The 27,545-nt window shown below is 32.6% G+C and overlaps 2 protein-coding genes and 1 long non-coding RNA gene across 7 annotated transcripts; all 3 read right to left on the bottom strand.

Annotated features, from left to right (window-relative positions):
• Window positions 1-106: 106 nt before the first annotated feature.
• LOC103501658 (uncharacterized) lies at window positions 107-1,448 on the bottom strand. The gene is made up of 3 exons (XM_008465301.3): window positions 1,281-1,448; window positions 1,083-1,188; window positions 107-539 (listed from the first exon to the last, which is right to left on the bottom strand). Exons 1-3 carry the CDS (start codon window positions 1,311-1,313, stop codon window positions 391-393), a joined length of 288 nt encoding a protein of 95 aa, XP_008463523.1. The 5' UTR covers window positions 1,314-1,448; the 3' UTR covers window positions 107-390.
• Window positions 1,449-14,466: 13,018 nt separating this feature from the next.
• On the bottom strand, window positions 14,467-19,912 carry LOC107992017 (uncharacterized). Its single transcript, XR_001764414.2, has 3 exons — window positions 19,862-19,912; window positions 15,396-15,483; window positions 14,467-14,529 (listed from the first exon to the last, which is right to left on the bottom strand). It is a non-coding gene; the product is annotated as an uncharacterized LOC107992017 (long non-coding RNA).
• On the bottom strand, window positions 16,644-19,433 carry LOC103504461 (toMV susceptible protein tm-1(GCR26)-like). 5 transcript variants are annotated; one of them, XR_007823762.1, is made up of 5 exons: window positions 19,297-19,427; window positions 19,073-19,190; window positions 17,716-17,957; window positions 17,474-17,621; window positions 16,644-16,821 (listed from the first exon to the last, which is right to left on the bottom strand). XR_007823762.1 is itself a non-coding variant. In XM_051090390.1 (5 exons), exons 1-4 carry the CDS (start codon window positions 19,344-19,346, stop codon window positions 17,511-17,513), a joined length of 525 nt encoding a protein of 174 aa, XP_050946347.1. In that variant the 5' UTR covers window positions 19,347-19,433; the 3' UTR covers window positions 16,656-16,821; window positions 17,474-17,510. The 5 variants fall into 5 exon arrangements, 3 of the variants coding, with proteins under 3 accessions (XP_050946347.1, XP_050946348.1, XP_050946349.1); XR_007823763.1 differs by having other exon boundaries at window positions 16,656-16,821; window positions 17,712-17,957; window positions 19,087-19,190; window positions 19,280-19,427; XM_051090390.1 differs by having other exon boundaries at window positions 16,656-16,821; window positions 17,712-17,957; window positions 19,297-19,433.
• Window positions 19,913-27,545: the final 7,633 nt, after the last annotated feature.

Below are 27,545 nucleotides of genomic sequence, written 5' to 3'. Positions count from 1 at the left end.
TCAATGCAAGAGGTTTCCCTTGCACTAATAAGACAAAAGCAAGAAAACAAAAACAAAGGAAAAAAAACCCCCTCCCTATGTAGAATGAAGCATTTAACTTTGTAGATAAAGCAACATCCAATGACTATTTTCCAATTGATATCTTCAAGTAAATGTACATTGACATGGCACAATATGATTGGTCAAGGAAGCACAGAACTATTTTTGTAGCAACTAGGGGGAATATTACAATAGGTTGGGGACCATGGACTCCATGCTCATTTCCGTATGTGATAAAAAATTATTCGTGGGGACCTCAAACATAAATCTCTATGAGTTTGTCTGATTGTGATGATGAGAGTTTTGAAGTACGAACCAGAACTCAGAGGTAAGATCGTTTTCATGGCAGGCTTAGTTTTTAGGGTCCCCTTTGCCGGAATCCGATATCATCTTTTGGATCATTTGGCTTGTCTCTTCCTCGGACATTCTGTCACTGTTGTTATGAGATTGTGCATATGCCTCAAAGAATTCTTTGTTTTCCTTCTCTAATTCACTCCATACTGTATTACAAAGAAACCACTGTCTATATTAATGTTGAAAGATGTAGGTGAAATATTATTCGTACATTATATAACTATATCAAGCATTTGTATATGTTTGATGAGAGGGAGGAACAAAGAAAGAGAATCCGGAAATGTTTGGCCATCATTTCATCTAGTACAACTTCAGAAACTTCCAACTCAAGTTTTTAAAAGCATTATAGAATTTTGACCTATGTACTTGCTGAAGAAAAGGCTACTTAACACCTAAGATAACCAATATACTTTTTTTAACCTAGTCACCTGGTGATTCCTTCTACCAAACTCCAACTGAATAAGATCATGCATGATCGATAATAGCATAATGCTTTTGGTTTTCACAGTTGAGTTACCGAGTGTCATGATTTTTAAAGGAATGGTCTTTGAAGTCAAAACCCATTTAAAAGTATCAAATATAGTTATTCACATCGAAGTCAAAGACACAGTTGTACAACCTACAGAACAAATCTTATTCAAGTACAGCCGTCATCATGATTATATCTATTACTTGAAGACAGAGTTTACCCGTTGACGTGATGATAGGTTTAATATCTGCATGTTTAGAGAGGGCATTCATGCACTCTTCTTTTGTCATGTGGAAGATCAGACACTTCTCTATCAGGTGCTGCACCTGCAGCGAAAATTTTCCCAGGAATTATTAATGCAAATGGAATGGATTTAAATCATAAAATGAAAATAATCAAACCGAAAATTTCCAAGTACCATATGTATGTATGAAGAAGAAGAATCTGCCATGTTTTATAATTAGAAAACTTCTGATATCCTACTGCTTGAGCAAAGAAAAATGAGATATCTGCTATAGAGAGCAAGAGAGTTGATGGTTGTAAGTGATCAACTCATATGGGGAGCTACAGCTATTGCATTATAATAATTAGCCAAACTAGTGTTTAAATAAGTGCAGGGACGAGGTAGGTGGGTCCAGCAGTCCCACGTGAGAGATGGGTGATCATTGGTTGAGAAGAGATTAGAAGAGATTTGTGAATGAGAATATCTTTGTCTTTCTCTATGCGTCATCAGACTCCAATCCACGTGAATGGGGCCAGAGCAACTGAAGAATTCTCCAAGCAGACAAAACTTATAACCTCTAGCAACAAGGTGGAATCCTCCAATAGTGTAGCCAAACTAGTCATTTGGCTACTCTCTCCCTCATCACTATTTAGAAAGCGCCACTTATTAACATTGGAGGCCCATTTTCAAGTTCTTCCAGTGAATAAAAATAGTTATTTTTCTGGAGTTGTCGTGCTTTAATTGGTTGTTGCTTCTACCATATTGTCAACACGGCTGTTCAAAGCGAACTTATGTTTACTAACTGCCACCAGATTGAGCATAATTGCGAATGCCTGTCAAGATACGGATACAAATTCATTGCAGATTCAGGATGATAAAACGTAACGTTTTCAAAATGGAAGCAGTTCAATGAAAAAGGGAACAAACTGCGCAATATTCATCTTCGAGGGTGTCAAGAGGGGAAAGAAAAAAAGATGCAGTTCTAAATCTAATACATTCAAAATTAGAAGATTCATTTGAAGATTCATTTGAACATAAAGAAATTGATCCTTGTCATCTCTCCTAGTTCCTGATTTCTCATTTTTCCTTAAGCATACCAAGTTTGAGTTTTCTGTCTTCTTTATATAGGTTTTTTCTTTCCACTATCAATAACCAGCTTTATTTAGATTTGGAAATCATATAGCTTATTAAAATGGTGATCTACAGATTAAAATCTGAAGTATTATTTTCTAAGGTTAGAGTATATTGCATGATAATAGAACTTCATAATCATAGGTACCAGATAATTTGCCAGACTGACCCCATCAACTTTTGGAGTTCAACGAAGTTTGTCCTTTTTTGCTATGGTTCATGAACCAAAGCCATCATTCTGGAAGGGAACAATAAGTCTCATAAATAAATAAGAAAATAAAATGAGAGAACGCAAACGCCAAGGCTTGCACGATATTTTGATAAAAATGAATAACAGAAGTAATAAAACATCAATGATCTTGAAGAAATTGGCCTATTTCAAAAAGGAAATGGGAAGGAAGAAATTTACCCCTTTCCTCAATGATATCAGCATGGACATTTCATCAAATTATATTCATCTAAGTCGTTCTATAACCGAGTTTTGGCAACTTTTAGAACGGAGATGAAAATTCAAATGGGATCAGTCCCTCTGGTGGGCCGTAAATCCTTCCTCTAGAAATTACTAAATTGAGAGATTGACAGCACTCCAAGGCTCACGGGAAAAGAAATATGTAGCAAATAATGTGTCAACATCAAACCCACGTCAAGAACCCACTGTCTAAGATTAGAAATCACAACCTTTTGGACCTCTTTACTGTGCTACTGAAGCTTCTGTTTTTGGCATTCCAAAGCTTTTGCCAGTTGCAGTACTTGGCAGAACTTGCATGATCGTACTTAACGTTGCACAATATTTCATTTAATGGCATGTTAGCCCACTAACCTAGTCCCTGATGGTTCCTTTTGGCAAATGCTGACCCTTCAGTCTTTGGCTGGCAGGTTTTGCACGGCAGAGTCAGGACTCTATATTTTATTGTCCAGAAAATGGACGTCATTAATTGGCCCATTTCATTGTACCCTCTATGAAAAGGCAGAGATCAGGAAGATCTATGCACATAGGTGTGGTATCTTTTTGTAAATGCATGCTTTTGATTTACAACTTGTTAGCTATAAAGATCTGTTGGGGATGATTGAGGAGTTCCTCCTCCATTCTTTCAAGGATAATGGTTGTATCTTGTGGTTTGTTAGAGTACATGTTGTTGAATGCCTGATTGACACAGTAGCAGGTGAAAATAAATTTAATATTATATTTACGTAATTAGAGATTGAAGAACAATAGAGTTGAGGGTTGAAAATGGATAATTTGGTCATTTCCTTTTGAGCTCAGGAGACGAAAGTTTTTTGTAATCATCTGTGAAGTCTTATTTGGATGTTTGTGTACTCATTCATTTTTCCTAATGGAAACAAAAGGAGATATGACGACTAAAAAAAACTGCACAAAAGCTCTTCTATAAGAATACACTAATTTTACGGAAAGCGCAAGTAATTAAGGATTTCCAAGATCACATACAGCTCTAACTATTCAACTGCAATCCAAGCTTTCATGATCAAACAACAATATTACATAATTGTTGAGAATTGAATGTACAAAAAATACGTGGGAATAAAGACAATTAGGTCATTTTCAAGAATATATTCGGTACCTCCAGCAGAAAAATATCACATGCAATGCAATGAGATTTATTGTCATCCAGAGCTCGATTCCTACTCAAACCCCAATAAGATGACCGTAAAATTTATCGGAGTGTATCAGAAACACATCATGAAAGTTAAAAGAAAGTACTATTGATCAGTTGGAATTTGCACAAACAAAGAATTCCATATATACCGATAGGGATTTTCGAGTCGCAACTTGAATTTGAATTTGAATTTGAATTCGAATTCGATCGGCCAATCTCTGAAAGTTTTAGCATTTGTTCGACAACATTAGAAAACGGAATTTCTCCATCTTTCCATGTCGGTCTATCCATTTTCTTTTGCTGTCCGTTTTCATTCGCAAACGGTATTTGGTAGACGATTTACAAATTAGATTGTAATTTTAAAAAATAAAAATAAAGTTATATTCTATGTTTTCAAATATGTTGATGTGTGATATAATATGTTTATAAATTATAAAATTATTGTTACGGTTAAACTGTTTTAGTCTCACTTATTCGTTAAGATTTAATTTAGTTTATTATAATACATTAATTATTTATTTAAGAATATAACTTATATTTTAGAAATTAGTTAAATGGCAAGTTTAGTCTTTGTGCTTTGGGAAAGTAACATTAAATTTGAAAAACTTCATATATTGTCCTTATGATATAAAAAATCTTCCTAATTGTGTCTCTACCAATATAACTATTTTACATGGTTTTACCAAATCTTAATAACTAATTTCAATTATAGATCATAGGAATTGAATTCTATTTTTTCAATAAAATTTGTAATTTAAATTAAAATATTTATATAATTAATATTTGGTAATATTATATAATTTGTAGTCAATTACATATAGTACATATTTATTGAAAATGATGAATTGAGTTGATAATAAACATGACATATTGTATTTCTAGTTGTTTTTATATATATGGAATATAAATCTAAATTTTAGAAGGGTAAAATTTAAATTCTAAATACAAAATATAAAAATATTGATCTAGAATCTACATGATTCGAAAACAATTTTTAAAAATAAAATCCTAATTGCTTGTCTGTTTAACTTAATAAATATGAAAGCATCAAATAAAATATAGATTTACAATTCGAATAGACTTGCTAATTTATCAAAAGTAATTTAAATTTAAATTTTCACATTTTTAAAAGCAATTTTAGTGTTACTAAAATTTGTTATGAGTGAATAAAAAAGATGTATCATAAAAACTTCAATAGTTGAGGTTGTTTTAGAATAGATTAGATGAGATTCATATACACATTTTGAGTTTTATCTACAAATTCAATTTCTACATTGTTAATTATGTTTATCGAATAAGAGGGAGTAGTTTCAAGTGATAGATGTTTCAGGATATAACGAGAACATTTGAATTTGATTCATTGGACATTTAAAAGTTTGGACTTAGTCATTCATACAAACGATTGTTAAAATATCTAAAGTAGACTCTCATTTATTGGATACAGAAGATCGACTAGAATACATGATCATATATTTAATTAAAAAAATCTTCCAAACAAACATGATCGCTCGTGGATGTTTGTATCTCTAATATTGAAAATGGACCATTAATGGATCATTGAGTTTGATACTCGATTTTGCAATCCGAAAATAAGGGCCAGTTTAATGAAGTATCATTTCTTCTATATGAAAAAGAAAAATATGTGTTTTCTAAAGGGATAGTAGCAAATGTAGCAATTATATTCAAAATAATTAAATATATAGCAACATTTTAAAAAATTTGCAATTATAGCAAAATTTGTCAAAATCTATCGATGATATATGATAGGAGTCTATCCATGTAACAAATGTTGGTCTATCACTGATAAACCATAAAAGTCTATCAACGATAGAAATCTACCACTGATAGACTTTGCTTTATTTACAATTTTTTAAAAATATTGTTACATACTTAATAATTATTTTAAAAATTGCTATCTTTTATAATTACTCTTTCCTTAAAATAATTTTGAGAACAAACCAAGAAAAAAAGAAAAAAAAAGCTATTTTAATAGCATTCACAGATATCTCCATAACAAAGATGATAAGTTTCTCATTTTCTATTTAAGTTATGTAATTCTTTTTCTTCTTTTTCATTTTGTTTCTTTCTTCTTCTTCTTCTTCTTCTTCTTCTTCTTCTTCTTCTTCTTCTTCTTCTTCTTCTTCTTGTTTTAAATTTATTCTCATACTAATAATGATTATTTCTCAATGACTTTAATGAGACAAGCGAATCTCGAAACACATGTATCACTTTTTGTCTTTTATCGTTTTGTTTTATTGTATAAAATTTGTAGAAAAATTTATAATATGTGTGAAGAACTATTGAAAATATATACATAAAAAATTTAAGGAAAAAAAGAATCTTAAAGATGACAAGCATTCATACAAAGGAAAAGAGAAAAAGGTTTCTAGAGTTGATAGACCCCACAAACAACGATATCTTTGATTTAAATCGATGAGACGAGAAAAAAATCTCAGCTTAGCATGTTGTGAACTATCTTAAGCAAGAATAATACTTTTAAGAACACCCACAAAATAACAGAGAAAGCCATCTATCATGAATCAATGTCCTAATTTTTTTAGTTAAGTCTCACTAAATTTTCCATCATCACAACGATAGTTAAATTTAGAACCTTTTCACAAATTATATTATGACATTCAAAATAAAGGTAAATAATGATATCAAGTCATCACACAAATTGGTTAAGTTTATTTATTTTAAGTCCAATGAATTTAGAATTTTGATTTAATAATTTTACATTAGACTTTCTTCCTTTTGTAGTTTTCCAAAAATTATCTCTCCTAAATCATAGAGCTCTCATGCCCCAATTGAGGTGAAAAGTCCCATCTCACCGTAGTCATTTGAATATTAATGAAAATGGCCAAAACTCAATCGCATTCCTAAAGGGGTTCAGGCTCGATTCAATTGAGAAGGGACTACTACGTGGGCTTATTTCAAGAGTCTTCCAAAGATTAGTATGCGAAGCAAAGGAGTGCAAAATAAGACTAAGAAGGAAAGAGAAAGTCAATGAACAAGGCTTCGTAGAAGTCGATCGACTAAGGCCGAAGAGATAGGAAAGTTTGGCACTGACTTAGCCGGTTAGGGAAGTTTTCTTGTCAAAGATTTGGAAGTTTATAAAAGAGAAATTGAACGCTTAAACTCTCTTTACTTGCTTGACTTGTGTAAACCTCATCGAACATTGAAAGTCAAATCAGGGTAGAAAAGGATCAGAAAAGATATCCCGTTCATCTAATCCACGGAGCGGTATCACTGATCTCTAACCTTGAAGCCTCAACTACCCAAGAACTGATCCTACAAGAAGAAAAGTGACTGCCTGCCTCCAGGAACCTCTCCTTATCCGTTGAGCTCTATAACCTCTTCCTCTTCTTCGAGTTTGAAGGAAATTGTGCTCCTTCTTCCTTTGCTTTCGAACCGTCCTTTTGATAGGCTTGATATTCCTAATTAAGGACCTCTTTATGAAACCTGACGACTTCAAACAAACTGAGCACCTTTCCAGGGAAGTCAATGAACAAGGAAGGTATTCATTCAAAATGGCAGACCTTTTCGCCTTTCCCCGATTGATTCATTCTTTGCTCTCTAAACCTACTACCTACGGAGCTACAGGAAAGAAACTATTCCCTAGATTCACATTGATAGAAAAAGAGACATGCACAGGAAAAAAAGATCGAAATTCTACTTTAATTGCATCTAAACTATTTTAGAAGATTAAGATGCAAATTACCCTAAATTAGAACAAAAATAGAGTTAAACGAATACTTACTAGTTACCTTTGTAGATTTCTTGATAATCCTCGATAATAACCTCCGAACTCGAATCGAGACCACCACTATAGTTAACTTACTATTCTCTGGACTAAGAATCGGATTGTGGGGTCCGTTCAATGAAGGTAATAAACAAAGATGGATGGAAATTGGAGAAGAAATTTTAGGGTTTGAAATTTGGGAGAGAGAAAACTTTAGGTTAATTTTGTAAATTAAAAAGAATAACAAAATTCTCAAAATTTTTTGCTAAAAATGAATAGAAGCTTATTTATAACTAATTACATGCAAAATTGTATGTAATTAGATGGCCAAATTTCAACACCTAGCTTTCCGGTAACCATTAGTGGAACTTATGAAAAAATATTATTATAAAATATATATTTATTTAAATGGTTAAGAAATTAGTTGGCTTTTAGATAAGTTAATTAGAATCTAAAATCTAATACTATCAACTTTCACACGTCAATTATAATTTTTATAAGTGATTTTCTTAGATTAATTGATAAATTTATTTACCAAACAATAGAGGCCGCGTTTAAGATTTTTCTAAAATCACTTCCTACAATTACAAACCCTAATCCCAAGCAGAGGCTAATTTATATTATAAACAAAATGAAGGTAAGAATGATATCAACTCATCACACTCATAAGTTAAGTTCATTTATTTTCATGTCCCATTGAATTTTTAGAATTTTTTATTTAATAATTTTATATTATATTTGTGGATTATCCAAAATTGCCTACTATAAATCACCTAATATAGTGTTTTTGACAAATATAAGATTTGGTTGATTTTGAAACTTTATGGAACTACATTTCTAAGAGCCCACGTGAGCATAATTTGACTAGAGCACGATATATTTTCAATCAAGCATTTAAATTTTTACCTTTCAAACCAAATAGTTGTATTGAAAAAAGAGAAGATTCATGGACGTAAAGATAGACGTAACCTTCTTAAGAATATCATAATTAATATGATTGAAACAATACTTAAAAAAATCAATAGCACTACTACCTATACAAACAATTAATTGCACCTTAAGTTAAGAATGCTTGGCTTGAACAATCTTACGTGAGTGACCTTGTAAACATATTTCATAGAACATGTGAATAAGAACAAAGTATAAGTATGTGGACAAAATCTTCATTCTCAAAAGCAGTTAAAGACAAGTGAGAATGATGTTTCTTGTATCATCGAAAAAATATTGGATCGAATTCAATAAGTTGCATATTCAAATTCCAAAAACCCTACTTCTTAAAGATTCCAATTATTCTTGATAATTTTGCTGCCCTATCCCCTGGTGAAATATGATACTTTTTGTTCGCTCCACAAAAATAAAATTGTTTCCTGAATTCAAATATTATCACTTGGGAAGATCATAATCTAACAAATAATAATGTTAATTTCAACATCAAAAACCAATTTTGCTAATATTACAAACTTCTGTCCAGCAGTTCCAAACTGCTTAGCAGAAGTTCTTTAATTTGCATATGATCCTACTTTAACATTTTGCATATAATATACTGCACTTACTTGCATGCTCGTATTGCCATATATATATATATATATATATATATATATATGCAGACGCTTTCAGTTCTTTGCCAGCTGGCAGGGTTTTTGCACGACTGAGTCAGCATTCTGTACTTTATTGTCGAGAAATCGGACATGGTTGATTCACCCATTTCATTCTATATCTTTATAGAAAAAAGTGAAACCTAAGAGGAAGACCAGCTGGGTCACATCTCTAGACTACTGTAGTTGTGCATACACACTAAACCCTCTCATTTACAACTTGTTAGTCCATGGGGTTTATTATGTGGTTAAGTTACATAGATGAAGATAAAATTTAATATCAAATATTATGTGACGTATGTTTTATCGTAGAGATTGAAAAACAATAGTGTTTTGACGGGTTGAAGGTTAAGGAATATCCTAAAGATGAAGTTTAATTTGGTCTCTTGTTTTCATATCTCTTTCTTTAAGTTCTATATATATATATATATATAAAATTCTGACATGAGTTTTAGATTATATTTTATTATATTTACAGTTTTGTAATAATATACTTATTTATTAGGAAGGAACTCGCTCAATGTTGGGGCATTTCTTGCCAATCTTTTCCTCTCTCCTACCTTGGAGTTCTCCTTGGAGGCAATCTTAATTTAAAGCCTTTTTGGAGAACTATTGAAGACAAAGATTCAAAAGAAACTCAATAATTGGAAATATGCGCACATTTCAAAAAGCAGCAAACTCACACTTATCAAATCAACTCTTAGTAGTTTGCTCATTTATCAAATCAACTCTTTGTCTTTCAAGCTCTCTCTACTACATGCAACAATATAGAAAAGTTTTGGAAAAAATTCCTCTGGAAGGACAATAAAGGAAAAAAAGGCTCTCACTTAGTGAATTGGTCAAAAGTGACTAAACCAAAAGAGGAAGGAGGTCTTGGTATCTCAAATCTTCACGAGACTAATCTAACTCTTCTTTCAAAATGGCTTGGATATATTATATGAAACCTACAGCTCTTTGGAGGAAATTAATTCAAGCCAAATATAGAGGCAATCACATTGGAGACATCCCTACAAATGGTATTTTCAGCTCCTCCAAAGCTCCTTGGAGATCTATTACTAAAAATCTCGGGTGGTTCAAAGACAATCAAAGATGAGATATTAATAATGGAGACCAAATTTCCTTCTAGCATGCATTCAAATTGGAGCCAAGAAGGCTGTCTTTCTATCAATTACCCTAGATTATTTGCTCTTACCCTTGATAGAGACATCTCAGTTGTTAAAGAAGCTTGGGCCGCAAATGAGAGATCGTGGATTATAAATTTTAGAAGGGCGATGATCGAAAGAGAGACCATCCTTTGGACCAAAATTACAGATAATCTTCCTACACCCAGAGAGAATAGAGGATCTAGCAAGCCTACCTGGGCTCCAGAAATCAATAAGCTTTTCTCCATCGCCTCTGCCAAGCGGGTCATTTCAAATTAGCAAGGACAAGCTCTAATAGATCCGAACTCCAAGCTTCTGTTCAAAATCTGGAAGTCCAGCATCCCGATGAAGATCAAGTTTTTCATGCGGTCCCTCGTCCATAAAGGGGTTAATACCATGGACGTCCTCCAACGAAGGCTACCGAATCTTCTCCTTCAGCCAAATTGGTGTTTTTTTTTTGCTACAAAATAGTGAAAATGGATCTCACCTGTTTCTCCTCTGTAGCGCGGCATCGCCCTTCTGGAGTTCTCTTCAACAGAAGCTCAACTGTTCCTTTTCTCCGAACGACCTTGACTTCCCTCTTTTCCTACATCTCCTCTCTAAAGAGCTCCATCATCAAACATAAGGTTATCCTCATTGGTATTGTTGCAATTCTTTGGAGTCTTTGGACTAAGAGAAATAATAGAATTTTTGGTAGCTATCCCTATAAAAAATCTTAGTTAAGCATGTGGGAGGATTGTAGAAATTTCATAGGATGTTGGTGTAGTAGAGATCCTTCTTTTAAAAACTATTCGGCTACAACTATAGCCTTAAATCTTAACGCTAATTGTAATTAGCTTTTCGGACTTATCTCTAGCCTCTGCTCACCTATCAATAAATTTATAGTGCTTTGTTTGGTCTTAGGCTTGTTTTTGAAATCTTAAGTCTCCGGCTTTCGCTATCTCTCTTTTTGTTTTTAAAAAAGTACCTATGACAATTACACGTTTCATAATAATTTTGGAAATAGTAAAATTGATTTAACCATTTGAAAATTACTTGCAAATATCTCATTTAACAAATACGACAAGTTTCTCATTATTCGTTTGAGATTTTTTTTTTCCTTTTTTCCTTTTTGTATTCCCTTCCAAGTTTAGTAACACAAGTAAATCTCGATGTATTACCTTTTGTCTTTTATCATTTTGTTTTATTATATTATATATACAAATATAATAATATGCGTGAAGGACTTATTGAAGATATAAAACAAAATTTAAGGAACATGAGAATAGTTAGAATGACAAGCATTTATATATAAAAATAAAATATTAAAAAAGAAATGAAAAAAAAATAGTACCACAACTGAAAGGCCCTACAAGTAATGGCGTATATTTGACATATATAAATCGACCGGATGAGAAAACTTTTAACTCAACATATCGTGAACTCTCCTAATCAAGAATAAAACTTTCCAGGACACTCACAAAATGACATAAAAGGCCAATGGTGGGCAAACTATGTCCTAAGTTTTTAGATTAAATCTCACAAATTTTTCACCATTACATATCCACAAAAATATAGTTAAATTTAGAACCTTTTGCAGACTCTGACTTCGTTTAGGGTTACTTTAGCTTTCAAAATAATGGATATAGTTTCAGCTATAAAAAAAAAAAGCAAAATTAAATAGCATTTGTGGTAATTCTAAATATTTTAAATTTGAGAAACTAGTAACAGGATGAATGAACTAATTCTAAATTAGAGTAATTATTTAATCCTATGAACTAAAATAAGCCTATTATATTAACTTTTTAATTAATTTATAAGTTATCAGTATATATATCTTTGAAATTTTATATAATTTTAATTCCAACTAATATTGTTTCATCTAATTATTAAGCGATTTTGTTAGAATAATTAATAATTTTTTATTTGCCAAACAATAGAAGCCTTATATCTATTATAAACATAATGAAAGTAAGAATGATATCATGGTCATCACACACATTTGTTAAGTTCTTTATATTTATTTTCAAATACCATGGAATATAATTTTTAGAAAATTTGATTTAATAATTTTATATTATATTCATTTTCTCTTTGTGGTTATCCAAAATTTATCTGCTATATAAATCTTCACCTAATACAATGGTTAAAGACATGTATATAGGACATTTAATTAATATTTTTGGTTGATTTTGCACCCTTAGCTTATAAGTTGCATAAGAGTCAACGTAATCAAATAGCTTTAACTAGCACAAGATATATACACTCAAGACTCAAATAAGCATTCAAACTTTTGAACCTTCCAAACGAAAGCATTATTACACTTAAATAAACAAGAAAATAAATTACATGGTTAATGCCATGTGGCTTAGAGATGTAACAAGAGTAGATAATATGATTAAAGGAAATTAGGCTTAACCAAAATTAGTAGCTACTATTCTATCTATATATATATATATATATATACAAATAAATTACATCTTTTTTTTTTCAAATGACTCAATCATAAGTTAAGTGTGTTTAACTTGAACAAATTCTATATCAGTTGGACGACAATCTCCTAACTAAAATATTTCTCTCTAATAACATGTGAATGAGTTCGAAGCGTGTTGAAAAAACTCAAGAGTTAAGTTTGTGGGCAAAATAATCTCTTCATTAAAATGATTTTATATTATTTTATATTGCACTTAGAAAGAAAATGATTTGCTAATATTACAAACCCTGTTTCCAGTTGGAGAGGTAAGCAGAAGCACTTTTGCATGATCATACTTAACATTTTGCATAATATATTATATATTGCACTTACTTGCATGCAGGCTATTAACCCTATCCCCCTGATGGTTACATTCCTTTTGTTGCCATATGGTGATATATGTTCAGTACTTCTTTGGCTGCAAGGGTTTTGTATGGTTGATGAGTCAACACTCTATATTTTATTGTCGAGAAAGGGGAGACATTGTTGATTCGCCCATTTCATTCTATATATCCTCTACAGATCAAGAAAGACGTAAGAGGAAGAACTGAATCACATCATCTGTCTAACTGTGTGTTGCGGTTTGTTTGGCTTATTATATGTTGCCATCCATATCGATGTTAATAGAACGAAAGTAAATTTTAATATTAATATCATTCCATGTGTGTAATGACTTCGTGGAGATTGATCGTGAGCAATTGTGTTTCGTTGGTTGAAAAGGATCCTAGAGATGTTTAGAGTGTGTTTAGGATAGATAGTTGGAATAATGATTTTAGAAAAATTAATTTATTTACAATTGATTTTATAAAATTAATTTTTAAACAATCAAATTTACGTCCGGCATGGACCAAACTTTTAAAATAAAAGTGATTTTTATATATTTTAAATTGATTTTAAATTATTATGTTTAGTTATAAAAGTCAATTTAAAGTTATCTAATTAGTAATTATATTTTCTATTTGAAAAATAAATAATTATGATAAACTCCTCTTTTGTTGAATATTTAGAATTTTAAAAATATATCAACTAGTAGAAAAATGGCCTACGATGGCAGTTAAATGTTGTCATTAAAAGCTTTCGTGACAGTTTTTTGCAGTCATTGATGCGGCAGTCATGGAAAGTATTTTATGACAGTTCTCCAAACTGTCTTGGGGTTTTTCATGACATAGAATAAATGTCACAAATTCAATATCTTATGACAGATTATAACTGTCATTATTTATTTTCGATGACAGTTAATAACTATCATTGTTTATATTTTATGATATCGGATAACTGTCGTTGTTTACATTTTATGACAGCGAATAACTGTCATTGTTAATATTGTATGACAGATATTAAATGTCATTATGTATCTTTTATGACACTTATTAACTGTCATCATTTAACTTTCCATGACATTAATTAACTGTCAATAAAACTTTTTCGATGACAGTTTTTTTTTTACATTTAAATGTCATAATTTTATTTTTAGTCACTATTTTTTATTGAATCCTGTTTTTCATGTTGTCCTGCCATTACACATACCATTACACAGACCAATACAATCACATAAGAAAAAACGGTGAACGCTTTAATATAAATAAACATACACTTTATAATATCGTTTTAAGTGTTGGTACATATATGGTTTGTTACGAACAAGCCATTTAAATAACTACATTTAATTTAAACTAGAAATTTTCCTACCAAACCTACAAAAATGCCTATACATCAATGAATTGCCGCAAATATGGCTTCGCTGCTCCAATGGATTATGGCAAAACCTAGTAAGAAAATAAAAGGAAACAAAATTGATTCAACAATACAACATATTCACTTCAACAACACAACACATACACACTTCAACAATAGTAAGTTCTAAGCTTAGCAAAATTATGCTATTGTTTAAGTACACAATGCACAATTTCATCACTAAAAATGAAATCTACAAATTCATCCATATGAAAAAGAAGAAAAACAGAATCGCAAATACCAAATTCAACCCACAAACTTAGCTAAATGAATTACAAAACTTCACGCAAAGTCCAAAACAAAACATATTACAGGCAACACATAAATACAAAATGCCTATAGAAAACACACGCATGATCCATAAACACCTACTATATTATGATTTCTATATTATAATACAAAACGCCTACCTTACTGCATAAATTTCTCCTGCTTGAATACATGAACAAAACTCCATTTGTATGGTGTTTGTATCATTCAACACTTCAATTCTCAAATGAAGCATTAGAAAAAACTCCAAATACTCAAAATTTCTAAATTAACGTTTATAAACAGAAATTTCCAACAAACTTATCAGAAATACTAAAAATGCTTTCATCTAAAATACTTCCACAAAACATTTACATTTACAAATGACAACCCTACAACCAGGCTAATAGTTATAGATGCAGTGAATTTATCAAGATAATTTGGAGAAAGCAACCAAGAAACAAATGGAACCCCACTTAATAAAATCCAAAAATAATAAACCGAGATCAAAAGACAAAAAAAAATAAATAAATAAATAAACAAAGAGAAGCAAATGAAGCAAACAAAAAAAATATTTGATCCATAACATTCCACCACATGGAAGCAAATGAAGAAAGTAGTAAGAACAAAGAGAAAGTGAAGAGCTTACTTCTTTTATTGCAGACAGCATATAAAGAAAGAGATGAAGCAAGAGATCAACTGCAGAAGGAAACAATATGTGCCAAGGAGTACTGGAACTAACATGAAAAATGGTGGTCGTTGTCAAGTTACTATGATATTGTAAAAGGAGAAGGAAACAATAATGCCAATCCTACTATGATATTATGTACATAAGTAAAAAATACTATTGGAAAAAAATTAATTAGGAAGGTTTCACCATCAACACACTGTTTAAGTGCAAATAATGGTTAGTATCACTTTAAGAAATAAGTCAAAAGCTGATATCTACCACACAACATTGTGCTTGAAAATCAACATAGCTGACGCATTCTATTAGACATTGTTAATACTCAAGAATATTCCATTTCCGAACCTTAAAACATTATTAATCAACTTCCAAATAATAGCAACCCAAAACTACTCAAAACAACAGAAACTTTTACCACTTTTTACAACTAATGTCCCAACTTTCTACATCAAAGATCCTAATGTCCCAATACCCCAAGAAGCATTCTATCCAAACCCATGAATCCAAAAACCTAACTAAATTCAACTAAAACGCTAAAACCCAATAATAGGGCAATGTTATACGTCGTATTTCAATGCACACTGTAATACAACGCTCCAAAGAACTGAATCAATCTGCCACAAACAATAACAAATAACATACTATCACTAGAAGAATTTTGGCCTTTAATGTCGGTTTTAAACCGACATTAAAGGCCTTTAATGTCACTTGGCAACCGACATCTTTGTGAGCGTTATTAAAGGCCTTTAATGTCGGTTGGGCTTTAATGTCGGTTTAAAAACGACATTAAAGGCCTCTTTAATGTCGGTTTAAAACCGACATTAAAAGCCTTTAATGTCAGTTTTCAACCGACATCTTTGATGGTGTTATTGAAGCCCTTTAATGTCGGTTGGGCTTTAATGTCGGTTTAAAAACGACATTAAAACCCTCTTTAATGTCGATTTGTCAGTTTTCAACCGACACCTTTGATAGTGTTATTGAAGCCCTTTAATGTCGGTTGAACTCTGATATGTCGATTTACAACCGACATTAAAGCCTAGTTTTTTTATTCATTTTTACAAATTTATTTTTATTTAATTGTTACATTATTGTCCTATAGACCGACATTTGGTCAATGTAGATAAATATGTTTTTCACACGTCAACAAATCAATGAAATTCATATTATGTTAGAAACTATGACATTTGTCTTTTACACTTGAATACACAAAATAAAATATTAATATTATGTTTATATATACATTCTACAATAGTACATGAAAAAAGATTCTAATACAAGAATTAAATAATTAAAAATCCAAAATGCCTTCTCAGTCTTCAATTTTCAACGGTCGCTTGGCCATTTCTACACAATCGCTTAGCTTTCAACCCAATATCACTTCAATTATCTACAAACAATATCCAAATAAACCATTTATATGAATAACAAAGCTGTTTGAAGTATTGAAATTGCAGAGAAGGATGAAAAGTTCTTAAGATTTTATATCCACACCCCAATCCATATATATATTTATATGACACAAGTTTTATATTCATCAGGATTAAGAATGCAAAACCAAAGAAAACAGTAACATATGATATGACATCTAATGTAAAAAAAATATAGACAACATTCAGAATACCGCTCTGTTCTTGGGTCCAAAAGAGTTTAAAATATTCAGGAAATTAAGACGAGTACACTTCAAATGTACAAACTAGACAAATCAAAGAGGTTAACATCTCTCACTCAGGTTAGCTGGAGACTTCCCAAATAATCTACTGATATACCTAATTCTCTACATTCAAGATCTCTACTTCCACCGGGTCTATCACAATGCTTGACTAGAAAAATCATTTTAAGTCTCTACTTCTACTTTATCGATAAACAGATTTCACTTCTAGGAAACACAACATTACTTCCAATGTTCATACATACAGAACTATATTTATACAATTTATTCTTCAAAATTGTATGCTTGCAAAGCGTCGATCCAAAATTTGTAGATACAATTCCTAGAATTAACTTTGTGAATCAGCAGGTACATAGAAGATAGAACTTACAGGCAATACTTCATTGGCCATTTCAAGCACTATGGCATTAGCATCGGCAAAAGGCAGCAAACCTGCTAAAGAACCCCTTCCAGCCATGCGAAACCACCCCGAACTCAGCGAACTCAGGATCATTAATATGATAAGGATATACCTTCACCTGTATCATAAAGAGGTTTAAGCTTTACAACACAAAGATGGGGATCAGTCAACAAAGAGAAGAACTCGATAATAATAACTTTACGAGTACCTGCCTATCATTATTTAACTGAATTGCTTTCTGTAGTTCCTCTATAAGAGTAGCAGTAGCCTCAGGATCATAAAATGACTTCGCTGGTGCATCCAGAGCAGATACACCATTCCGTGGCAGGCAAACACGAACCTTCGCTGATGAATTGTTGATCTTATCAGCTATAAAATGAGCAATTTTTCTGTTCTCCAAACTGTCGATCCCAATCTGATGACTGGTAGAAACATCAACAATCGTAACTTCAACCTGTCATTTCCGTAACCACACACAGCGAATACAAACAAAACGAAGAGAATCATTAATCAACAACAAAGATCCTGTTTACAGCCAGATAAAGTGAGAATGATACAAATTTGAAGATCGAATTAACATCGTTTAGCTATAGCTCCGATAGTTCAAATAATCAAAGTTAAAACCACAATTCCAACCCGGTACAAGGAAATGCAACATAAAATTTCATTATCCAATTTAAGTGAGGGCGACAATGACAACCCTCTTGTACCCACGCCATCATTAGAAAGTCTTAAAATCTTTCCCCTCTTAGGAGGATAGGATAACACTAATAAAGTAGACTTCAATCAACTTTTCTTTTTCTTTCAAGCTGTGTTTGATACCTACTTTGTTAGCAAAACATTCTGACAAACAGTTTAATTGAAAACAATATCAATGAAAAATATCAAACGTCCTTGGAATATTCCCAAACAAGCATATGACCTCTTTCGCATATCCTAAATTAGGCTTAGGTACCCTTCTAAAACGTTTTTCCTCGCCGGTTACATTCCCCTTTTATACTCTCCCCATTAATTTCAAAGAATAGAGGTTGAGAAATATTTTAAACGCTTCCATTTTCCATTGCCTTTTTCAAACTCTTAAAAAAAAAAAAAAAAAGGAAGAAGAGAACATGGCACAAAAAGTAGTTTTGTTAAATAAAATAAATTGCTAAAGAAAACAAAAAGTGCTTTTAAACTGCAGATCACACAGATTACTCAACTCAGCAAGTCCAGTCCAATTATGATGATATTGAGAGATGAAATTTATAAATTTGGGATCCAAATAAGAGTAAAAAAGATTGAATTCTTCTATGTAAGAGAATTCAATTTAAAATCCAGTATAGGAAGGGGAACCCCATTCATTTGATTCATCAAATTGTTACTAATTCTTTCTTAAATCTCTTTTCCTAAAGGCTCAAACTCAAACTGAAATTTAAGCAAATCCAGTCATTCATTCATGCGTAAAATGCAAATCAAGAAGACTGTTTCTTTTTCTCCAACGGATAATACTACTACACCTAGAAAAATAATAAAAAACAAAAAACAAAAGGTGGAAAAAAAGGGGAAAATTTTCTTCTAATGAAACTCCACCTCTTCTCCCTTACAGTTCATCATGTTTGTCGTCTTCTTCCTTGTCCTTTTTGTCCAAATCTGCCTCTGCATCGGAGTCATCTGCATCGTCTGATTTGTCTTCGTCTTCGTCCTCAACCTAGTAGAAAGAAAGAAAGCATCATCAGAATATTATAAAACTGCGAAGAAATCATCATTCTCAAAAGCTGGTTCAAAAGAAGGTGATACAGCTGGTTCAAAAGTACGTGGTTCCAAGATCGATTCCGATCGCCGGACCTTCTCCTTTACCGGCCATAGTAAATCTTCAAATCGTTGATGGAAAAAAGAATCTACGATGATAGGAAATGAAAGCAAGAAATTTTGATTAGGGTTAGAAGATTTCAAAGGAGGAAGAAGAGAGGAGGAGAATTTATATAGAAACTTTTAAGGAAAAAAAAAAGGGAAAGTAAGAGAGAGAAAACTTGATTTTTTACCAAATTAAAAAAAAATAAAAAATTACAAAGGGGCTTTAGTGTCGGTTTTTAAAAGGTGGTCGTTTAATGTCGGTTTTAAACCGACATTAAAGCTCCTTCTTTAATGTCGGTTTAAAACCGACATTAAACGTCCGCCTTTTGAAAACCGACATTAAAGCCCATTTTTCATTTTTTCCACCCGACATTAAAGGCCAGATTTGTTGTAGTGTATCAAATACGTCTTCCATTTGAAACAAACACCTGTAATGACGCAAAGACTATCTATGAACCATCGATGCTTAGACTCTTGCTCATAAATGGTTAAAGACAAAGAGAGAAAAAGAGAAAGAGGACGTACTTGGAGTTGACTTAAAACGAACAACAAATCAAGAAGCCAATAAGCAACCGAAGAATCCATACAAAAATAATTCTATTAGAATAAGTGGAAAGACCTTCTGAATTAAGAAAACACATTCAAATAAACAGAATTAGGATGATCCATGACTAGCTAGCAAAAAAGGACTCGTCAATCTCGATCTTGATTTTCTCATCGTCGTCAAGTTTATGCTTCCTAGGCGGAGAAGGAGGAGTTGGTACTCTTGGAGTCCATCTCCCCTTGGTCCTGCCATATCCTAAAAATAGTTAACCAATGTCAAATTAATCGTTAGAAATGCCTTTAGTTTAAGCATCATATGCACAAATGAGACTTTAAAGCCAGACAAGTTTCAGAATTCAAAGATAAGGTGTGTTTATTCATGTCTTACAGCTATGATTATAAAAGAAGGCAATAAATAAAACTAACATCAAAAGCATGTGATCATGAAAGTGTGTCTTAAAACTCTCATAAATCCTTCACAAGAAAATTGTACTCTAACCTCTTTTTCCTACAATATTATCAAGACTGATGTTGCAGTTAAGAGGACAAGAAAAGATGAAATTATTGCTACAATTATAATAAGTGGTTCTGAAAATGTAAAAGGTAACACGCTTACAGAGTCAAATATGATGGATAAGTATTGTTGGAATTCATGTCTTAAAACTTGTACTCTGTTATTTGATTCAATAAATTTTATTATTGAATGTTATAATCTTAAAGCCAATAAATTTAGGTCCCGAGACTATTTTATTGAGTTTATCAAATACACTTAAACTTTATGTTGAGACATAAACATGGATTAAGTTCAAGTTAATAGCCTAAATGGTCTATAGTGTATGAATAAGGTTGGACGCCTTATTCTGGAAAAACACTATGGATGCGACCTGCTCCATAGTTAGTACAAACGATGTAATCCTGAATCGTTCATGTAGATACATGGGAGTGGGGTCATCCTATGTAAATGGTTTGCATAAAACTGAAACCACGAAATAGTCACTTTTAGTTATAACTCCGTAAACTATAAACTGACTATTTCAATTATGATGACCTAGGTAACTTGATCTTAATCCTGAGCTAACTATGAACTTCTGTTCATTCGGTAGTATCCTTAGATCTGCATAGGTGAGGGCAGCTCAACATCACTGGCCCAATAAGCCTTCCATTTCAGAGGTAAGATCGAGTGAATAGCTAGGGACATAGGGTGCAAGATGGAATTCACTCCTACCCACTTCTGGGATAGTAAATAGGTTGTTCCCTTAAGGACTGAATCCAAGTCTAGAACAAGGGGACCCAATTTCTCATTGGTCCGAGAAGGATTCTGGTTTATAGGTTGGACCTTAAACCAATTGTTCAATAGTGGATCAGTGGGTCTTAAGGAGCAAGATGTAATATTGGGGGTAAAACGGTATTTTGACCAAGCCAAGATTACGAACAACCTGTGAAGGATCGACTAACCATTATGGTTATGTCAGGTACACAGAAATATATCTATAGTGAGGGGAATGCAACTAAGAGTCTTTAATGGAATGACTCTTTAGTTAACGAATGTTGATTAAGCTTGGTCTAAAAGAGTTTAGTCAATTAATCTCGGATCGTTGGAGCCCATGATCTATAGGTCCATTAGGTTCCCCTACTAGCTCATATGGATTCAACTAAAAACAAGAATGTTGAAGTAACTCAAATTGTTCGAACTAAGAATAGAGAGAGAAACCGACAAATATATAAGATATAAGTCGGTAGAAATAAACTTTAAGCTTTTTTTTTAAATATGATTTAAATAAATATGAATATAGATTCATATTTAAAAACTTGAAAAGTTTTGAAATGGTCAAAGTTGTGAAAGTCAACTTGTTGATTTTTAACTTTGAGAAACAAAATTTTGACCGGGTTTATATTCAAATATGATTTGAATTTTAGAAAAATAAATGCAGATTCATACTCGGGAGGTTAGAATTAGTCAAGACGGGAAAATTAGTAAAAAGTCAAAAAGTTGACTTTTGACTAAGAAAAGTCAAAGTCAAAAAGTCAAAGTTTGACTTTGACTTAATTGGTCAAATGACCAAAATGCCCCTTTAACTAATTATTCTATTAATTAATGGTTAATGGGAAATGTGGTAAATTATTATGAATTTGATGCCACTAATTCCATTGGTAATTAATAGATTAATGAGGTGTTGAACTTATATGAAATAATTTGCATGTAGTTTGCATAGAGATTTCATATAAAACATTTCTAATTACAGAATGAGAGATGATGACGTGCTTCTGAAATACACCTAAACGATACACCACCCCTTCTCTCTTAAAGTTTTACTTCACAAATCGAGTCCTACAACTTTGTTTTTGGTCCTGAGCATAGTAGATCAACTTGGTGGTGTCCTTGTTCGTGATTTTCAGGTAGAGAAGGAAAAGAGTTCAAAGAAGAAGCCCAATACTATAAAAGGTAAGTTCTTCGTTTACATTTTTGGCTTCTCGCTTAGGACCATCGCATAACATGTGCATGTTAGCTTCTGAATCGTTTAGATGCATATAGAGTAAAGCATGATCTATTTCTTCCGCTGCAGCATGTCTTCTAGTGGTTTTACCATCATGTGGTATCAGAGCATGCTTAGCTTTACTCATATGCATATGGTGGGTTCTCACAATTTATGTGATAATTTGATATGGTTGAACTAAAATATATTAGTTTTGGTTTTGGCTCTAAATTAAGTTGTTTATTTGCTTTAATTTTTGTAATTAGCCCTGTTGGTGGCTTAATTTTTTTTTTTTTTTACAAAGAGTCTGTAATCTATTGGAGTCATTAGAGTTGAGTATAGGTTGTAATTTGTTCATGCGGGAAGAAGATGATGTTGTTTAAGAAGCTCCGAATGAGATGAATTAAGCCCATCTACACCCTCTCAACGATCGCATATGGTATGCGTATCGCTTGGGCTAGTGAACTCCATCGCTTACCAGTTAAACGATCGCGTATAGTACGCATATCGTTTTAAGAAGGCTCTGTCGTTTATATGTTGAACGATCGCATAAGGTACGCGTATCGTTTGCATAAGAAACGATCGTATTCCTGCTACGCGATCACGTAAGGTACATGAAGTGCTAGCGCTAAACGATCACTCATTCGCTAAGCGATCGCGTAAGGTACACGTAACGCTAAGCGCTGAAACGATCGCATATGATTTAATCAGTGATCGTATATGGTTTGCTAAGCGATCGCATATGGTATGCGAATCGCCTTCGCCTATGCTCGTGAATGTCATCTGCCTACTCAACGATCGTGCAAAGGTTGTTAAGCGATTATTGTACTCCATCAAATTATTATTGTAATAATTTAGTTTTAACTTAATTTAGAAAGCTAAAGCTAGTCTATTTTAGGGTGTTTTAATTAATCTTGCATGTGATGTTTGATTTAATTATTACTAAAATTGTATGTGCATATTGTATGACATATAGTTTTAAAATCCCACCATAGGTTTAACATGTTCATGCATGTTAAGAAATTAATATGGAAACTAATTAATGTGATTAATTAATTGTTAAATTAGTATGATTAAATTAAAGATTAATTGAATTAAATATGATTTAATGAAATTAATCAATAATTGATTTATTTAAAAGGTTAAATAAATCAAAATGTCATATTAATTTGTTGTTCTGCTAGATGAATGGTTATAGGTTAGTCTAAGTGTTTTATAATTGTTATAAAATAAATTAGACATTAAAATCTATAATAAAGATAAGATGCATGCTCACTTAGGTTAAAAATCATATCTTCCAAATTTAGATTTAGGTCGATATCTTGTAAAACTAAGTTACAAGAGGCTCACCTGATTCGATCTTGTCAACAGGTCAGATAAGACGACTAAGGAGTGGAGGTTTTTAAGTTGACGATTTACGGAACACCTCCTACCTGGAGATCGTAATCGGTTCTTGAGCCTAGTTAACCTAATTTTATGAGCATGCGTGAGAGATGTAAGGTCATAAAATTGGGTTATCACCTAGACATCGTAGGTTAAAATTCAGTATAAATGTTATACTTGGATGTTTTACCTAGATATAGGATTTGTTTAAGTTAGCCTAAATTAAATCCTAAATATTTTACCCAAAATTTATAGAACACTTCAGCTCGAGAAAAGTATCGTACTTTTAGCTCTAGCATCCCCAAGAGTTCACACCGTGAGGTTCATGCAGGACTTTGGACCGTGCATAGGAGTGGACTCCATTCAGAGAGTGTTTGCATGAGCTATGAATAAGGTGAATGAGGGAAGTAGTTCATAGTAAGTGGGTGAGGGATATATGACAATACATCACGTGGTCTCTTCCATTGGGTCGTACCGTGAGATTCGTATAAAGCGCCTACCTGTCTGCCCTGGAGCGACGTGCCATTCGGAGGGCTGTATTATAGGATTCGGAACACCGCGAACTCCATATTTGGATAGGACTCTTATATAAGTTTTCATATTGTCTTTCCAACTTCGGGAGCATAATGATGCTCATCTCTGAGGATCAAAAATGGAGGGTCACACTTACAAGAATTACTAAAATAGTTAGTATATTCTTGACCGAAGTAAACGGTAACTAGCTAAGTAAATATGAGATATTTGTGAGTTAGCATTTGGCCAAGATTGTCTTGATTCAAAGGACGAGTAATCGGCTACCTCAGTAGAGGTTATTCTGAACCTTTGAATTATCGTTGCAAAATATAATAAAAGGGTATATTATTTAAAGTTTTGCTAAAATGATTGGTTTTTTTTTTCAGATTATAGTTTCTAAACAAAGTATATTTGTTTTTCAGCATGAATAGCTCGATAGTTCAATTGTTAGCCTTCGAAAAACTTAACGACGATAATTATGCGGCATTTAAATCAAATCTTAACATAATACTAGTTGTTGTTGATTTAAGATTTGTCTTAACTGAGGAATGTCCTCAAACCCCTGCCTCGAATGCGAACCGAGCTAGTCAGAAAGCATATGATCGATGGATAAAAGAAAATGAGAAAGCCCGTGTCTACATTCTTGCTAGCATGTCAGATGTTTTAGCAAAGAAGCATGAATCCTTAGCCACGACTAAAGAAATTATGAATTCTTTGAAAGGAATGTTTGGGCAACCAGAGTGGTTCATAAGACACGAGGCAATCAAATACATTTACACTAAGCGTATGAAGGAAGGGACCTCTGTTAGAGAACATGTCCTGGACATGATGATGCACTTCAATATTGCTAAAGTAAATGGAGGCGTCATCGATAAGGCTAGTCAAGTTAGCTTTATCTTAGAGTCTCTTCCGAAGAGCTTCATACCATTTCAAATGAATGCATCCCTGAATAAGATAGAGTTTAACTTGACAACCCTTCTGAACGAGCTCCAACGTTTCCAAAATCTTACCAAAGGTAAAGGAAAAGAAGTAGAAGCAAATGTTGCTACTACAAAAGGAAAATTTAAAAGAGGATCGTCCTCTAAATCCAAAGTTGGACCCTCAAAATCTAATAGAAAAATTGAGAAGAAGGGAAAGGGGAAGACTCCTAAGCAGAACAAGGGTAAGAAGACTACAGAAAAAGGTAAATGTTACCGCTATGGTGAAAATGAGCATTGGCTGAGGAACTACCGAAAATACCTTGCTCAGAAAAAGGCAGAGAAAGAAGCACAAGGTAAATATGATTTACTTGTCCTTGAAACATGTTCAGTGGAAAATGAAATTTCCACCTGGATATTAGATTCAGAAACCACTAATCATATTTGTTTCTCGTTTCAGGAAACTAGTTCTTGGAAAAGGCTTTCTGAGGGCGAGATCACTCTCAAAGTTGGAACTGGAGAAATGGTCTATGCTAAAGCAGTGAGAGATTTGAAGTTGTTTTTTAATGATAGATATATCTTACTCAAGAATGTCTTGTATGCACCTCAAAATGAAGAGAAATTTGATATCTATCTCTTGTTTAATAGAACATATGTATAGAATATCTTTTGAAATTAATGAAGTGTTCATTTTTCGAAAAGGTATTCATATCTGTTTTGCTATACTTGAAAACAACTTATATAAGTTAAGACCAACACGAGCAAATTTTGTCTTAAATACTGAGATGTTTAGAACAACCGAAACTCATAGTAAAAGACAAAAAGTTTCTTCTAATGCCTTTTTATGACACTTAAAACTTGGTCACATTAATCTCAATAGGATTGGGAGATTGGTTAAGAGTGGACTTCTAAGTCAGTTAGAAGACAACTTTTTACCTCCATGTGATTCCTGTCTTAAAGGAAAGATGACCAAAAGATCTTTTACTGGAAAAGGTCTTAGAGCCAAAACATTTTTAGAGCTCGTACATTCGACCTTTGTGGACCAATGAATGTCAAGGCTCGGAGAGGATACAAATATTTCATTATTTTTATTGATGATTATTCGAGGTATGGTCATGTTTACCTAATTTAGAACAAGTCTGATTCTTTTGAAAAGTTCAAAGAATATAAAGCTATAGTTGAAAATGAATCAGGTAAAACAATAAAGACATTTCGATCAGATCGAGGTGGAGAGTATATGGGCTTGCTATTCCAAGACTATTTGATAGAACACGAAATCCAATCACAACTCTCTGCACCTAGTAAGTCTCAACAGAACGGTGTATCAGAAAAAAGAAACCGAACTTTGTTAGACATGGTTCGCTTTATGATGAGTTTTGCTCAGTTACCAGATTCTTTTTGGGGATATGCTTTAGAAACAACTATCTATATTTTGAACAACGTTCTCTCTAAAAGTGTTTCTGAAACACCTTATGAGCTATGGAAAGGGCGTAAAGGTAGTTTACGTCACTTTAGGATTTGGGGATGTCCAGCACACGTGTTGGTACAAAATCCTAAAAAGTTGGACGTCGTTCAAAATTATGCCTATTTGTAGGTTATCCAAAAGAATCCAAAGGTGGTTTATTTTACGACCCTCAAGAAAATAAAGTATTTGTATCGACAAATGATACGTTTCTAGAGGAAGATCGCATAAGAAATCATCAAACTCGCAGTAAACTAGTATTAGAAGAAATTTCCAAGAATTCTACAGATAGACCTAGTTCATCTACTATATCTACTAAAGTAGTAGATAAAACTATGAATATTGGTCAAACACATCATTCTCATGAGTTGGGAGAGCCTCGTCGTAGTGGGAGGGTTGTATGACAACCTGATCGCTATTTGGGTTTAAGTGAAGCTTAAACAATCATATCTGATAATGGGATAGATGATCCATTGACCTTTAAACAGGCAATGAATGATGTAGACTCTGACCAATGGATCAAAGCCATGGACCTCGAAATGGAATCTATGTATTCCAATTCTGTCTGGACTCTAGTAGATCAACCAAATGATGTAAAATCTATTGGTTGTAAATGGATCTATAAGAGAAAACGAGACCAAGCTGGTAAAGTACAAACTTTCAAAGCTCGACTTGTGGCCAAAGGTTATACACAAAAGGAGGGAATAGATTATGAAAAAACTTTCTCTCTTGTTGCCATGATAAAGTCGATTAGAATACTCTTATCCATCACACTTTTTATGATTATGAAATTTGGCAGATGGATGTCAAGACAACCTTTTTGAACGGTAATCTTGAAGATAGTATTTATATGGTTCAACCAGAGGGGTTTATATAAAAAGGTCAAGAACAAAAGGTTTGTAAGCTTCAAAAATCTA

Source organism: Cucumis melo, chromosome 9 (genome assembly GCF_025177605.1).
Source record: "Cucumis melo cultivar AY chromosome 9, USDA_Cmelo_AY_1.0, whole genome shotgun sequence".
Classification (NCBI taxonomy): domain Eukaryota; kingdom Viridiplantae; phylum Streptophyta; class Magnoliopsida; order Cucurbitales; family Cucurbitaceae; genus Cucumis; species Cucumis melo.
The sequence above is the reverse complement of the archived record's forward strand: the minus strand, read 5'-3'. Positions and strand labels throughout refer to the sequence as shown.

Bases quoted from the DNA above. Each gene is read 5' to 3' on its own strand.
- LOC103501658 (XM_008465301.3), bottom strand. From the start codon at position 1,313: ATGGCAGATTCTTCTTCTTCATACATACATATG. The intron at 1,189-1,280 runs GTACTTGGAAAT...TTTTCGCTGCAG, and splicing joins CTTCTTCATACATACATATG to GTGCAGCACCTGATAGAGAA. The intron at 540-1,082 runs GTAAACTCTGTC...TTTGTAATACAG, and splicing joins ACCTATCATCACGTCAACGG to TATGGAGTGAATTAGAGAAG.
- LOC103504461 (XM_051090390.1), bottom strand. From the start codon at position 19,346: ATGGCCGGTAAAGGAGAAGGTCCGGCGATCGGAATCGATCTTGGAACC. The intron at 17,958-19,072 runs GTGGAGTTTCAT...CGGAAATGACAG, and splicing joins TGAACTGTAAGGGAGAAGAG to GTTGAAGTTACGATTGTTGA. The intron at 17,622-17,711 runs GTACTCGTAAAG...TTTATGATACAG, and splicing joins AGTTAAATAATGATAGGCAG to GTGAAGGTATATCCTTATCA.